Source organism: Cynoglossus semilaevis, chromosome 12 (genome assembly GCF_000523025.1).
Source record: "Cynoglossus semilaevis isolate Cse_v1.0 chromosome 12, Cse_v1.0, whole genome shotgun sequence".
NCBI classification, from domain to species: domain Eukaryota; kingdom Metazoa; phylum Chordata; class Actinopteri; order Pleuronectiformes; family Cynoglossidae; genus Cynoglossus; species Cynoglossus semilaevis.
The window spans coordinates 9,572,414-9,588,785 of record NC_024318.1 but is presented as its reverse complement, the minus strand read 5'-3'; the positions used below and the strand labels follow the sequence as shown (position 1 = coordinate 9,588,785).

At 40.2% G+C, this 16,372-nt stretch overlaps 2 protein-coding genes across 2 annotated transcripts in view; one reads left to right on the top strand and one right to left on the bottom strand.

Annotated features, from left to right (window-relative positions):
- wdfy4 (WDFY family member 4) overlaps positions 1–8,814 on the top strand; it is a 40,685-nt gene extending 31,871 nt beyond the window's left edge. The window contains exons 55-65 of the mRNA XM_025060512.1: positions 513–663; positions 1,594–1,685; positions 2,832–3,041; positions 3,134–3,254; positions 4,934–5,091; positions 5,228–5,386; positions 6,211–6,390; positions 6,513–6,695; positions 7,450–7,537; positions 8,216–8,345; positions 8,457–8,814. Coding sequence (XP_024916280.1) covers positions 513–663; positions 1,594–1,685; positions 2,832–3,041; positions 3,134–3,254; positions 4,934–5,091; positions 5,228–5,386; positions 6,211–6,390; positions 6,513–6,695; positions 7,450–7,537; positions 8,216–8,345; positions 8,457–8,523 — 1,539 coding nt within the window. The 3' untranslated portion in view covers positions 8,524–8,814. The remainder of the gene's footprint in view (positions 1–512; positions 664–1,593; positions 1,686–2,831; positions 3,042–3,133; positions 3,255–4,933; positions 5,092–5,227; positions 5,387–6,210; positions 6,391–6,512; positions 6,696–7,449; positions 7,538–8,215; positions 8,346–8,456) is intronic.
- Positions 8,815–12,278: 3,464 nt separating this feature from the next.
- vstm4a (V-set and transmembrane domain containing 4a) overlaps positions 12,279–16,372 on the bottom strand; it is an 8,546-nt gene continuing 4,452 nt past the window's right edge. Inside the window, exons 3-8 of the mRNA XM_008321955.3 lie at positions 15,708–15,761; positions 15,517–15,624; positions 15,392–15,425; positions 15,016–15,164; positions 14,177–14,244; positions 12,279–12,820 (exon numbers count right to left, since the gene is read on the bottom strand). Of these exons, the coding sequence (XP_008320177.1) occupies positions 12,668–12,820; positions 14,177–14,244; positions 15,016–15,164; positions 15,392–15,425; positions 15,517–15,624; positions 15,708–15,761 (566 nt within the window). The 3' untranslated portion in view covers positions 12,279–12,667. The remainder of the gene's footprint in view (positions 12,821–14,176; positions 14,245–15,015; positions 15,165–15,391; positions 15,426–15,516; positions 15,625–15,707; positions 15,762–16,372) is intronic.

Here is a 16,372-nt window from a genome sequence, read left to right as displayed (position 1 = left end):
ATATATATATATTTAATTAATCAAACCAACAAACACATTTTCTGATGGACTGTACTGATCCTGTTTTAGTTCTGATTTGGCTTCAGAAGCAGATTAACTGAAGTTTTCATATGTATGTAAATAAATACAATAAGAAAACAAGCAACAGACGCCACAACGTAGGCTGCACCGTCCAATTCATTAGAACAGACAGACATTCCAGGAGTCAGCGTTTGGTCGTGAGAATAAAGCAATAAAGATGTTAGTCTTCTGCCTTTTTGTCTTCTGGATATTACCACACACACAAGTAGTGTGTGTGGTAATATCCATAACTGCATTTACACCTCTAATCAAGTTCACCATTATATATGTAATTTTTGTTCATTAAAGTAATTCTTTTTCACTAAATTAGATTCTCCCTCATGAGATTTCCTCCATAGATTATGCAGTTTTATAGAAAGATGAAAAGCTTCTTCAAAGTAGCTCCAAATGTTTATGTGTGTGTGTGTGTGTGTGTGTGCGCTCCTCCACAGGGAGGCTTCGACATCGCAGAGCGGATGTTTTACAGTGTGAAGTCGGAGTGGGCGTCGGCCTCCAGAGACAACATGGGAGACGTCAGAGAGCTGATCCCAGAGTTCTTCTACCTGCCGGACTTCCTGCTAAACTCCAACAACATACCACTAGGTCAGGATCTAACAGCGCCCCCTATATGTATCTAAATTAGTGACTCAAAGAGTGTTTTTACTCTTAAAATGAGTTTGAATCAGGAAGGAACAAAGAATACAGTTAAGTTATTCTCCTTTATCTGCCTGACACCCTGTGGTCTCTGGTTCTTAATGATTCAGCCTCAGGACAAATGTTTCTTAAATCATAACCAAAAATTTAAAATTGTTCCAAAATGTTTTTAAATGAATGCATGTGTTTTGTTAATTACTCCAGGTCTAAATAGAATGTGTTGAGTGTTCCTCCTTTCTCATGTGTGAAGTTTAAAAAAGTTTGGATACAGCTGACATAGATGAGCACGAGTTTCCTGTTTTGTTCCACAAACTGTTTTAAAAGAAGTGGCAGCCAAAATAATTTGATGACAGATCAGAATCAAAACACATGTTCGCCCTTCATCCCTGTGCCCTGCAGGGGGTGGTATAGTTAAAATTCCCTACGTACAAACATAGTGGTAATCATATGTTTTTAAAACATCAACCTCTCTCCACCCCCGGTCTTTAAACCACAGACTGAAACCCAGAATAAATAGCAGTTTCTCTGCTGTAAGCTGATCCTATCCCTCCCCCATCACTCACTTTTCTTTGGGTTTCAGTTGATGTCAATTTTATTGACATTATTATTTCATTACTGCCACCTACTGGCTCACTTTTTCCTCATTGGATAACATTTCCACCCAATGAGTTTACTTTTTGAAATTATATTTCTACCGTTATTTTACGGCAATTCCTGCATAAACCTGTAAGTGTAACATTTCATTTCATAGAACTCGTCTAAATGATGGATTAGATACAAACGTGTAGAGTATTTGTGTGTGTGTGTCTGTGTGTGTCTGTGTGATGGAGTGTTACCCATCATGTTCTCCTGCCTGAACTCATACCTACGTCTCCACAGGCTGCATGGAGGACGGTACCGTTCTAGGTGACGTTGAGCTTCCACCGTGGGCGAAAGGCGACCCCCAGGAGTTCATTAGAATCCATCGAGAGGTCATGACCCCACTCACCCACCCATCTCATCCTCACTTCATCCTGCCTTGTCTATTGCATCAGCACAGTAAAAAGAGTGGTCTTCTCCACACAGTGTTCTTTCCCTTAAGGCCTGATAACGTTCGTCAGTACTGACTGATGTACATGCAGTAAAACTGCAGTGTTTCAGTGAAGTGAGGGTTGATGTACTTAGTCGCTGCCATTCTTTTTTTTCCCTCTTGCAGTATAAGAGATAGATTGTTGTTGTCAACAGATACTTGTCTCATGTGTTCTCGTCTTTAATGGGAGGTTGGTTCTCTCAGTACGGACTGGCTCTCACACATAAAGAGCCGTTGTTGTCGTTATCAAATACAAATGCATTAAAGAAGTCAGATAAGAGGCAGTGGAGACAAAAACCCGTTTGTTTTTCATTGGCCCTTTATCTCTGACAGCCGTCTGTAGACTGAATCATCTCCGGGTTTTTTTCTTCTCCACTCTTTTTATTCATCACATTCCACATGCGGGATGCAGCTGATGGTGTTCCTCTGACTCCCCTCAGATTTTTCCTCTTTTCCTCTCCTGAGGCTGTTACGATGCTTATCACTCTGTAATCTACTGAACTACTCATATTGCCTTGCATTCTTATAAAATTAGTGACTTCAGATGATTGTGGGTTGTTCTTTTCCCCCGTCTTGGACAAATTAACTCCAGGACAATCTATCTTTGTGATGATTTTGCTCAGTGTTTGTTTATTCCAGGACGGGTTCATTAAGACCGTGTGGTCATAACGTCTAGGTTTTTTCTTATTAATTCCTCAGAACCATTCTTTGTGTGTTTCTGCACAAATCATTCTCTAATTCTAACATGATGATATGTTCATAACACCGCCGTGCAGCCGCTCCTGTTCTGGACGCTGAAATTGACTTTCTGTAGGAATCATAGTTCCTGTGTAATCTGATTGGTTCTTCAGCTTTCTAGAAGTTTCTGGGTGTTTCTTAATTGTCACTAACTGTTTGACCGATGGTCTTGGTCTCACTGTAATAACAGCAGGAGCTGCACACTCCTGTACGGCTTAATTGCCCTGCTGCACGGCGTGTGTTTAAGAGGATTTTTTTTTTTTATGTTACTTGAATAGGAGGTCTTAGTTTGTGCACTTTTTCACCACAGGCCTTGGAAAGTGACTATGTGAGTCATCACCTCCACCAGTGGATCAACCTCATTTTTGGGTTTAAGCAACAAGGTCCAGCCGCTGTAGAAAGTCTGAACACTTTCCACCCTTACTTCTACGTCCATAAACGCCAACCCAATCCTAAGGACCCACTCATAAGGAACACAATGCTGGGATACATCAGCAACTTTGGCAAGGTCCCCAAACAGGTGAGTAGAACAAAATAATGAGTGACTCGTAGGTGAATTAAATCCTTTAAAACAGCAGTTTTCTTGTGCTTCGTCTTGTTTTTTTCCCATAGCTTTTCAACAAACCACATCCACCCCGCTTCAGCTCCAAAAAAGATGGATCATCGACACCTCATCCAACTCCGTTTTTCTTTCGACTGGACAAACTAAAGACCTCAGTACAGACGTTCAGAGGTACAGTCGTACTGTAGGAGGAGGAGGAGGAGGAAATCATTTTATAAATGACCTTTTAGTGTCTTCATTTCCCAGAACGTAGGCAACCAATCTAGAAGAACACTACATTCTTACAGAGCTGGAGAGAAATTCTATAAAAAAAATTGCACCAACAATCTACACTATACTAACAGTTTAGCATTGGATATAAATAAATATGTATGTATTTTATTATTTAAAAAAAAATAATAGAAAACTTCTACAATCAAATGCCCTAAAAATAAAAACTTAGCAGAAACATTATCTGTTAGTATGATTTGTTCTGAAATTACAAAATTTAGGTTTTATTTTTATTTATTTTATATTATTATTATTATTAATTAGTGTCACATTATATTTTTATTTATTTTATATTATTATTAATATTAATAACTGTAGTGTCACATTATCTATTTGTTTATTTATTTTAATTTTATTTAAGTCTGCTCTCTTCTTCAAGGGGGTTATCTGGGTGTTTGTCTGGTAAAAAAACAAACCAAAAAACAAACACTGAGAGTTAAAGACTTTATTTACTCTGTACATAAAAATCTGGAGTACATCTTAATACCCGGCCCACTTACTCTCTTCTGTCCCAGTTTTCATTCTCAGCAGATTTTAGCAGCTGCTGACTGTAGCTTCATATTTAACATACTCCCAGCCAACGTGGAAAAAGAAAATTATTAATATATCACAATAAAGCCTCACAATCAAGAGATATTTCCCAAGTACTGAATCAACTGTGTTTTTTTCTGCTGAGTAAACTAAATTCAATCAATTACAGTCATCTGCATTTGGCTCTGCTGTGTATTGTTGCCCTTCTATTTTATTTCACACCGTTTGGTGTCAATTATTATATACTAGATGCTGCCGCTCTCAGGAGAATCGTTGAAACAGAGTGAGGATGCCCATAGATTAATTTACACTGTGGCAGAGTGGAGGTATCTGTTAGAGCTACGATATGGAGATGACTCTTCTGCTGAGCCCTACTTAATAATCTGAATATCCCTACAGGCCCACTGAGGGAGAAAAGATGAATCTGCGAATGCTCAGGGAGAGATTCCTGCATATTACATTTCATATTAAATCTTAGAGTGTCTGATCTGATCAATAAGCAGATAGAGATGAATAGGAGGAGGAACGCCGAGACTAATGCAGACACCGCTGCTTTCTGGGGACTTTAGAGGCAGGAACCGCTGAAAGGATGTAATGATTTCTGCCTGCTCCTGCATGTACAGGTCAATTATGGGCACAATTACAGCATTGCATCATGCACGCTCATGCACAGACAAGCTGCAGCGTCCAGGAAGCAGGTGTCCCTGTAGATACCCGGCTCTGCTCAGACTCCTGAAACCCTGGAGTCGCCGTTTTAATTGCCCACCTTTCCGTGGTCAATTTAATGAAATTCTTTACAAGTTTGCTCGGCCACAAAACTCTTTAATGTGATGTTTCTGAGCAGCTATTACCCTTATTTGGCCTAGCAAGTTTATTCAGGTAGGGAAAAGGCAGGAAATGAGGTCACTGTTTTGTTTTTGTTTGTTTTGTTTTTTTGTTATTTTCAGCAAGACTTTTTATGACCATGTATGCTTTAGCTGAGTTACTTTCTTTCATAACTTTTAAGTCATGGTGCTCCATTCACAACTTCACCTTACATCCCGTTGCAGAGCTACGGAGAGGCCCAGTAGGTCAAATACTGTGTCTGGAAAAAGAGGTGTTGGTGCTGGAGAAGAACCGTCTCCTCCTGTCGCCCTCGTCCTCCTGCTTCTTCAGCTGGGGGTCTCCTGACAACAGCTGTGCCTTTGGGAACTACGTCACAGAGAAGGTTTGCATCAGAATCAATGATCAAGTTCTATATCTTTTAAATTGGATATGTAAACAGGATATGTACTCACTCTAGTTTAATGATGAAAACCCTGCGACAGTTCATCGCTGGTCTTGTCCTTCATGTCCCCCTGCAGATCTTTGCAGTGTCCGAGGGTCTGCGCGGATGGGGAACTACGTTGTGTGCGGCCTGTCCTAACTCCACGACAGTCATCACAGCCGGAACCAGCACCGTGGTGTGTGTGTGGAGAGTAACTGTCGCCAAGGATAAACTCACACACATGAAACTCAGAAAGGTGTGTGTGTGTGTGTGTGTGTGTGTGTTGGTCCTTTGATTAATGACCTATACATTCATATTATCAAGGCCTTTAATGTGACTGATGATGTGATAATGAGCCCTGGCCATGTCTGACTGGTGAATGCTAATCCAAGCTACACAACAACATGAATGATCAAGTGTTTTAGCTTTAGATGTCAGAAAAAAACTGGAACATTTTTTTAGAATTTAATATTTAATTGTTGCACAAAAAAGACTAAGGTGATTCTTTAGGTGAGGCACAAAAAATCTCTATAATTAGAAATATACGTTTTAGAAGTAGCTAAAAGGTATAGCTAAAAACAGCTAATAATTTGATCAAAATCAGCCAAAGTAGTGAAAGGAAAATGTTTCTGTGGCTACTTATTTGTTATAGGTTAGCTTAAACAAACAAAGAAGACCGAACCTTAAGCAGAGAAATACTAAAATGAGTCAAAATATATGTTAAAACATTTTGGTTGTCAACAACAAAGTAGTTAAAAAATTAACAAAACACAAATTGAAATACTGAACGATAAGTAAAGTTAACCCTTGCAATACCTAAAAGTTAGCTCTAATATTTATACTAATAGCTAATATACTAATATATAATGGTGAGGCAGAAACTAGCTTTTACATTATATACTGGGGAAAATTCAAGTAAACATCAGAAAATAAAAACCTAAAGTAAGTTCAAATTTTCTTGATACTACAATATGATAAAATCTTTCAAATGCTAATGTATCTTAAATATAATTGATACCAGCAGGAAAAAAAGCATCTAAAGGAAGTTGAAAGAATTCCGCTGACTTCTTGTCTTTGCAGCCTTTATACGGTCACACAGATTCAGTCACGTGTCTGGCGGTGTCGGAGGTTCACAACATGGTCGTCAGTGGCTCCTGTGACCTCACCTGTATCCTGTGGGACTTGGAGGAGCTGAGCTACATCACACAGTTAACGGGTCACACGAACAGCATCTCAGCACTGGCTATCAACGATCTCACAGTGAGTCTTTCCCACAGTGTGAGGAAGGGCGGAGTCTTTCAGCTGACAGCACGTACATCCTCTTTTTCTACCGTGTGTTTTTGTGAAATCTTGGTGTCATCACAATGTTGTTTTCATCCTAGGGTGAAATTGCTTCATGCGCGGGGCCTGAGCTCTACCTGTGGACCATGAAGGGTCAGCTGTTGAGCAGCAGCGACACTTCCTCAGGGCCTCGGGCAGATATCCTGTGTGTCTGCTTCAGTCAGAGACACGAGTGGGATTCCAGGAATGTCATTGTTACCGGTTGTACCAACGGTGTCATGCAGGTGATGTTTTTAAAATGACTGAGAAAAAACAAAACATCATTGCAAATGTACTGCAACATTAGTATAAATGCATTAATAGCTGTCATGTGTGAAAAATGAATGATTATTTGCAACTGGATTTAATTCTATTTATTTCACCCATTCATGTGAAAGATAAGTAACTCCACAGCTCTATGCTACATGTTCTTGTGAGACCTGATGAAGTTCAGCCTGCTTTTCTTCCAGTTAGAAAATGCTTCCAGTTTGTAATTATCTGCAATAATCTAAACAAATGAACAATAGAACGGCATCTGAGGAGAAAATAAAAAGATTTAGTCAAAGCTTGGCCAAAAAACAAACAAACAAATGATGGATTTCTCCCTCAGTTGCGGCGCAGCAAGTTTTTTAGTGGATGTTATAAATCATTACACACTACACTGTACAGTGTTCAACTGTGGCAGTCATTACAGTGACACGGCCCCGGCTGGTGGCTGTTTGCATGTCCATCGAGGTATTAATAACAGCACCAGGGTTTGTACGCCTGACTGACTGTCTCTGTGCAGGATTAATATAAACCATCGCTGCTTTTGTGCAATCAAAGCTGTAAAAGTCTAAATTAGGCTTCACTCCGTGTCCGTGCCACACACACAAATGCTATTATTACTTTATTATTACTTTGAGTTGTGTGTGTGTGTGAGTACTGGTGCGTGTGTGTGTTTTGTTATTATGTTGAATTATGTCTGATTTTGCGACTCGTTATGTGTCTCTCATACAGATATGGAAGACGGAGTACACCGCAACACAATTACCTGGCCCTCCAGAAGAGCCCGTGTCCCCAGGGCAAGACCGAGCGGAGAGAGACGGTAATGTTGCTGGCAGTAGGACGGGATCAGCGTGGAGATGTTGTGTTTAAACAAAACAAAACAAAAAAACAACGGGAAAGGCTAACAGTGGCACAACTCTGTAACAGGCTGCGAGGAAACTACACACGTGTCTCTTAAAGGAAGGCGTCCGTCTTTAATCAGATCATTCCTGAGGTGTACGACGATTATTTATAAACCGCTCGTCTCAGAGCTAGACAGGATGGTTTACAGATGAGAGATTGTAATATTTACCCATCTCTCACCAGCGTTAGGGTTAGCTGAAATGATGCTGTTAAAAACTTATTAAACATAGAGGCAGTAAACACTGATGAGTAATTCTGCTGACGTGTGTGCGCGTGTATAATTTAGAAAGCAATAATACCCAGATCCAATTTGGCATACGTTGGTTACAGCCTCACATCACCTCACAGGAGTATTATGCTTCGCAAATTACATCGAGACAAGTCTTTACGTAACACTGAAGCATTTATTTTTAGGGGATTTTTTTTTCATACTTTTTAACAACCTGCTAAGTGCAGATAAACACCGAGTTAATGCAGAGGTAATTTGTTTTTTTGTATCTCTCTCTCTCTCTGTGTGTGTATAAACCTGCTGGTTAAAAAATTACAGACAGGACTAAAGGATGGGGGGTGACACATTATTGTGATTTGTCCACAGTGAACAGCACACGCAGGGATAAATGCTGGGAGAGACGTCTGGTGCTGTGTCGAGAGCTGAGCAGAAGTCAGGTGATGTCACAACGACCCTCCAGACGAAACCCGGCCATTACAGCTCTGGCTATGTCCAGGTACAGTGACATGGAAACAACAGTCCAGGAAGTTTTTTTTAATTTTCTGAGTGTTCTGCTGTATATTTACATAAAAAAATAAAAATTTCTCTGTCACTGTCTCCTGTGTAGGAGCCATGCTACTCTGTTAGCTGGCGATGCCTGGGGCAGAGTCTTCACCTGGACGTGTGAGGCATAGATGGGAATGTATGGACACTATCACTGCTGGTCAGCCTTGACTCTCACAGACAGACTCAGACAGGGAGAACACTTCAGTACCAGCTGTGACAGCAGGATCCAGATCGGTGGTGGAGTGAAATGTTACTACATTTGTCACAGTCTCGTCTCAGGCAATAAATAACACTTTCTTTTCTGATGGGTGATGTTTAAATCTGTATGTTTGTGTAAATAGTGTATCTTTGGATTATTAAACTGCCAATGTACATTTGCCTCATTTTTTTCTAAAATAAATAAATAAAATTAATTCAAATTACAGTAGAGATGCAATTTATTTTGCCATTTTAGTCATGTTATTTTTTCAGTTTAAACCAAGGTATAAACAAAGCCACTTTCAGTCTCATGGAAGCCTTGTTGAATTTTTGGTTGCAGTACCTTTATTGGCCAGTAGGTTTGCATCCAAAATCTTCCCATCTACACTCCTATTTTTTAATATACATATTGTCATGTCCTGTATTTTAGGTTTTATTTGTGAAATAACATTCTGCTCTTTTTATAACATGAGTCAATCTGATGTTTAACTGCTCTTTTTATAACATGAGTCAATCTAATGTCTAATATAAGAAATAATTAAAAAAAAAAAAACCCAGCCAGGGTGTGGTCAGCTTTGATCAGGAACACTATTGGCCCCCACCTAAAAAGTGGGCATTCCTTTAAATTTCCAAGATGGCGGCATTCTGATGGAAGCCTCTAAACTCTGGGTGAGTTGTTGAAGCTTGGAGCCGATGTCAATGGTAAGTGACGGCTGTGATTTTTCCTATTTTTGGCTGTGCTGTTTGATGGTGGCTGTAAATTACTGTTGGCAAATGTCACATGTTGTTTGGTTTGTCAGCTGATTCTGAGTCAGCCAGGTGAAAAGGCTCTCTCATTGGCGTCCATCTTGGTTTTTTTACCTAGCAGGAAGAATCTCTAGAACTCTGATGTCTTTTTCTGTGGACAACAGTAATTAGTCTGGTGACAGACTTTGATGTTTTACTTCAAGTGACATGAAGTTCACCAAAAACACTTCAGTACTTTTGGTTTTGACCAAAGTGTCCACGATGGTTTCATGTCATGACTGTGACTGTGTTGTTTCTTGGCTGTGAACTTTCTTTGCTCGTCTCTGTTTCTCTTCTTCGTGGTTTTATCCTCCATCCTGATGTGGCATTCGTGACCTCATGACTTGGTTTTTCACCAATTCCTTTTAATTCTCCATAGATTTGTGTCTGTCGTGTCAGTAGCTTTGACTGTTGTGGAGGATTTGAAATGTGTTTTGGTGGTAGCATTTATGGCTAACCAGGCAAAGCTAACCCACATCAGCCTGGGGTTTCCTCACTCTGTAATCACTGCATGGAAGTGTTGTCTGAGCCGTTTGAAAACAGACAGTCAGGACACTGACACGCTTACTGACCACATGAGTGCACTGCTGCTCAGCGGGCTAAGTTAGCATTTTATAAGTGAGATTGTTGAGACTTCTGTCCCACTCACGCACCACCGTTCTCTACCATAAAGCAGGAGGTCTCTCTCTTTAACCTCGGTGTGTGCGGCTAATTGTGCTAAGTGGAGTAGCTTAATAGAGTGGAAAATAGTCCTCATAATTTTCCCAGAGAGCGAGCAATGACCTTCTCTAAAGGCAGCGGCCATCTCCATTCTCTCTACCTCGCTGGTTTTATGATGTGAAATGTCAAACTGCCGGGTTCCTCAGAATAATTAAATCAAATAAATTATTGCACCTAGGCAGAACCATCTTGTAGCCTAACCCAATTATACTGCACTGTAAAGCTAATTATTAACCATGATTACAATTAGTCTAATTTGAATAAATGTAGTCATTAGTGGGTTCATCCTAGTCAGTGAGTCTGAACTATGGGGGATGATGGCTCTCCGTCTCTCCCACTCACACAGAGAAGTCAACGGACGGACATCAGTCCTTCCTCGTGCGTCTCCGTCTTCATTCCATTTTTCTCACATTCGCAGTGACCTTCACAAATTGCTCCTACCCTTCACCTTCTCTTGGCTGCCTGAGCTTTAATGCCTGCTGTTTCCAGGATTCATGTTTATGTCTAACCCTCCGAGGGCTGGAATTTAAAATGCACTTCCTTCTCTTTTATATTGTGCCGAGGCACAGCACTTTGAGATAGTGCTCCCTAAACTTTAACCCCCTCCGCTCTCCCTTTTGTGTTTTCTTTTATCTCCTCAAAGATTTACCAGTATTTTTTGTATTATTTGACCCACTGTGTATATTTACAAAAAACTATCCTCAACATGAAGTGTTTGGGTATTTTTTTATTTTTAAAATTCATCAATTGGGCCGAATTGAGCACCCTAGCGAGCCGGTTTTGGTCCGCAGGCCGTATGTTTGACACCACCGTTCTACGGTAAAACCTGTGCTGTAGCTCAGCGTATGATTATAATATTCATCAGTTCATATTCAAATGTTCTGTTTGTCATGTTGCTAATGTACCGTCAGTGACATGACAGTAACCATTTCACCATCGCAGACAAAAGAACAAACGTGTTTTTGTTCAACTGTTTTCTTCTCAAAATCAGTTTCAGATCACAGTTCTCCGCCTGTCTGTCAGGCGCTCAATGCGCCACAGCTGTTTCAAATACAGCGCTGTCTTTTTCCTGTCATTTAAAACAGACCTGGCCTGTGACCCCAGTCACATTTTATCACATTTGACAATTCCACTTTGAACCCATGATTGAAACCAGCATTTTGTGCATATTTGAATACGACTCCCAGACGTAATTTATATATTTTTTTTATTAGAGCTATAATTATAAATGCAGTTTAAACGCTGGCTGTCACTGACTCTGCAGCTACAGCCTGGGCCACATTCTCTGCACACAGTCTCCTGTGTTTATACACAACTGTTACCAGTAATGACATTCTCACAAACATCTGGCTCCCAGGCCTGTGATGCCAACAAACAACAACTGAATGACAAGACCCGAAACTGTTGTGTTGAACTGGAACACGACGGCCCCTTCACCTTCTCTTGGCTGCCTGAGCTTTAATGCCTGCTGTTTCCAGGATTCATGTTTATGTCTAACCCTCCGAGGGCTGGAATTTAAAATGCACTTCCTTCTCTTTTATATTGTGCCGAGGCACAGCACTTTGAGATAGTGCTCCCTAAACTTTAACCCCCTCCGCTCTCCCTTTTGTGTTTTCTTTTATCTCCTCAAAGATTTACCAGTATTTTTTGTATTATTTGACCCACTGTGTATATTTACAAAAAACTATCCTCAACATGAAGTGTTTGGGTATTTTTTTATTTTTAAAATTCATCAATTGGGCCGAATTGAGCACCCTAGCGAGCCGGTTTTGGTCCGCAGGCCGTATGTTTGACACCACCGTTCTACGGTAAAACCTGTGCTGTAGCTCAGCGTATGATTATAATATTCATCAGTTCATATTCAAATGTTCTGTTTGTCATGTTGCTAATGTACCGTCAGTGACATGACAGTAACCATTTCACCATCGCAGACAAAAGAACAAACGTGTTTTTGTTCAACTGTTTTCTTCTCAAAATCAGTTTCAGATCACAGTTCTCCGCCTGTCTGTCAGGCGCTCAATGCGCCACAGCTGTTTCAAATACAGCGCTGTCTTTTTCCTGTCATTTAAAACAGACCTGGCCTGTGACCCCAGTCACATTTTATCACATTTGACAATTCCACTTTGAACCCATGATTGAAACCAGCATTTTGTGCATATTTGAATACGACTCCCAGACGTAATTTATATATTTTTTTTATTAGAGCTATAATTATAAATGCAGTTTAAACGCTGGCTGTCACTGACTCTGCAGCTACAGCCTGGGCCACATTCTCTGCACACAGTCTCCTGTGTTTATACACAACTGTTACCAGTAATGACATTCTCACAAACATCTGGCTCCCAGGCCTGTGATGCCAACAAACAACAACCGAATGACAAGACCCGAAACTGTTGTGTTGAACTGGAACACGACGGCCTCATCAACTGCAGCTGTAACCTAGTCAGCCAAAAAATATCAAAGTCTGACTGGTAATTCTTAAATATAGTCTCTTTTTTTTGTGAACCCATTTTAGGTGAGTTGTTAGAGTCGAATCCTCACCGCAGGAGGTACCGCGCTGCTCTGTGTTCACAGCTGTTTCTCCTGGAACAGGATCTGAGCGTACACTGTGTCCGGGCTGGAGGGTGCGGGGTCAGGGCTGGAGGAGGCCTGGGGCTCCGACCTCGGTCTCACCAGCTCCAGTTCTGCATATGTCAGACTGTCCTCCTGTGAAACCCGAGGCTGGAGAGAGGAGGGAATGGGGGAGGCCAGTGTTAGCTCACGGGTAATGCCAAACATTCCCACTGACATGAATAGAGACGGGAATTTCAGACGAGGCAGAACCTCCATTCTCCTTTTTCTGATAACTTGTCATTGTAAACTATTTATTTGATCAAATATCTCTCTGCAGACATGAAACAGAGAGACTGTATGTAGCCATTGGATTTTGAACAGACATCTGACCACAGACTGATTTTGGTCAAGCGACACTAAACTGAACCAGTGACTGGAATTTTTTTTAAATTTTTATTATTAGTGTAGTACAGCGGTTCTCAAAACTTTTTATACACTGATCTCTCTGAGTACCACCATGATGACCAACATTAGAACATAGCAGCAGAGGCCTTCTCTATTAGCTTCCACCACAGGAGAGATGTTTATAAATGTTTGGAAGGATGTTTATGTTTAAATGTTGTATTAATGTTGTGCATGAAATGTTTCAGATTTATTCAAATGAAAATGTAAATGTGAAAATATTAATTTTCCCCACGTACCACTATAGAGCGCTCATGTACCACTGATCTAAACCGACCATGAAACTCTAGGTGACACCAGTGTTTGGTTGTTAACGTCTGTGGGGGAGCTTCACTCAGACTGTTGACTGTTGTAACTGTGATGATGTGGTACAGTAAACACAGACACCGACTCGCAGACATCACAAGGCTGAGCTTTTACCATTGACTGTAAGGGCATGGCGTGCGTGAGAGTTGGAACATCTCTGAGACCAGACGCACGAGTTCCACATCCTCTCAGTGCTCGTCTCTGTCTGCATTTGTTCTTCCTTAAGAAGCATTGTTGTTTTATGTTCTGCAGTAAATAATCTGCAGTCCTTCTAAACAGAGGAAAGTATGTGTTTACAGGGTCTGCTGGACCTCCTAAAACACTCTGTGTACCCACTTGGTACAAAGAGTTTTCATCTCCCCCAGATCCTTCTGGTTTCACTAATTTATTCAGCATGGTGGAGCACAAGAAAGGCTCACATCTCTGGAGCTGAAACTACACTACAAACGCAGAAGACTGGCATCAAGAGAGTTACTAATGATCCTTAGTTTGAAGTACTTTCCTTCTCTATATATACTTGTTTGACACTTTTATGGTAGATATAAACCCAATGAAGCAATCTGAATAAATAATTGTGTTTGAGAAGCAATAAAACCAAATATAATTATCCATGAAGAGAAGGCAATAAACTGCTGTAGACGATCCTGCAGTCGTGAGATACGTTCCCCCAGTAACGTCCTCAAAGATGAGAGTTTCAATGAAGAAAAAAAATACTTTGGTATCTAAATAGGAGTAAAAGAGGTGGAGGAGACTCACAGCAGCAGATCTCCTCGCCGGAGCCTTTAACCTTCTGGGCTTCTGAGGTCTTTTGGCAGGAATGGGCACTGGAACAGAGACGAACGTGGGGACTGAAAACAGAGGCTAAAAGAAAGTAACTTCACAAACAAGTGTGTTTCTCACAGTCAAGTCAAGGTAATCTCAGTCGTCACCTTAGATCAGCTGTGGTCAAAGTCTGGCTCAGGGACCAAATTCTGGACTGGTTGTATTTCATGTATTTTACGGCCTCCTGACCAGCGTGGTAGAACATGCAGGAGTGCAGTACCAACTTTTAGCCATGTTGGGTTAATGTTTATTGTTCATCATTATATTATATTTTCATATACACACACCGTATATTGTCACACAGAATATAAAGTTTTTTAATTGGCTCTATGGTTTCCAGCAGTCTCTACACTGATGTTTTGTCACTAAAATTTAATTAGCTGAGAATATTACTTTTTGCTTTTGAATTAGCTCTGTTCCTTGATTCAATGCTTCCTTTATATTTTCCAATTCACTGTTTTGTTCTGGCAGAAACAGAGGTGCAGTTTGCGGTACATTTGTTTGATTAATCTTTTTGTTTCCTTTATGTAAGGGAAAATTACCAACTCCTTCCCAGAGAGGTTGTTTTTTATGATTTTTATCATTTAAAATACATATTGTTCTAAGAACCCCTGAACCACACCTGAAATTTGAAAGTTAAACAATGAAAAACACATGTCTGACTTCTAACGTCTCGGTTACATAAGATTATAGTTGTTCATATAAAGTTTTTTTTTTCTCTCTCTCCCTGGCAATAAAATAAAAAGTATATATAATAGAAATGTTCTCCATACCTTTGGCTGGTATGTGTGGTGGAGGCTCCACAGGTAGTTTAGGTGGTGTTATTGTGACCCCCCTGTCAGTGTGGGCTCGCAGGTCTCTCCTCTGTGTTTTTGGGGAGGAGCTGGAGGAACTGCTGGAGCTCGTCACTGTTTCTCCTGAGCTGTTTAGATTAAATAAATAAATAAATTTATTAATAATTATTATATTAAATCAACGTTTTAAATAATGTAAAAATTCTATATTGTACATAAGCAATGATAATTACTATAATGATCATTAAAATAATAATAATTCATATCTAACAAACAATAGTTCCTAGATTTTTTTTTTAATGACAAATGTATTATTAAGCTGAAAAAATGTCCAAAAACCATTGAAAACCTGTACCTGCTCTCTGGACATTTGACGAGAAGGTAACTGGCTGTGGAGAAAAGTTCAACATTTAGAGAAGACTTCAGTTTAAAGTTGTTGTTATCATTATTGTTATCATCCAGAGAATAATTCTGTTTTACTCTTGAGTCTGTGACGTTTGTGAAAATACTGGCAAGTGAGGACCAGACTGAAGAAGAAGATGGACAGCAGTCCCAGCGAGCAGATGACCACAGCACACAGATACACATCTACAGAGAGGAGAGGGAGGACAGTGGTGAAGGACACACACATACATGATGTAGATAAACAGTAGACGACGACCTGTCAGTACCTGCAAATAAAGTCCACACTCCTTCACTGTTTCCCTCCTCGTGAGTAAAGTGCACTGTGGACGGAATATATATATAAGTCAGTAAAAACAGAAAGAAAACTGTGGACATAAGAGCTCTTACTTAGCCTTTAAAAAAATGCAAAATGTCGTTGTATGAGGGCAGGGTCAGAATACATGCATCTTCAGTGGTTTCCAGAAATACAAAAACCACTGACATGAAGCAGCAGCCAAACACACAGCCATACAAAAACACACACACGTCAGCTGCTGTGGGTCAGCCTTCCAGAGATCCCCTGGTACTGGTACTAGTACTGGTACTAGTACTGGTACTAGTACTGGTACCCTGCTGCTCGCTTTTTAAATTTTTAATTCTGTTTTTAGATAAAAAAAAAGTATATGAATTACATTAATAGATATTTAATAATGCTGCAGACCCTCAGGTGTGGTCGGAGCCAAGTGTCTTGGTCGTTACAGTGACAACGTCAATCTGTACGCTGATGATCTGTGCTTGTTTCTGTAGCTTTTGGCCCAGGCTTAGTGAAAGGGTGGACCCTAATCCTGTTTTATGGAGGTCTGAAACTGGTGCATGATTTTCAGACCAATCAACTCAATTGTATAACAAAAATGAGAAACCGAAATAAAAATCTTTATGCGAAACCATTGCA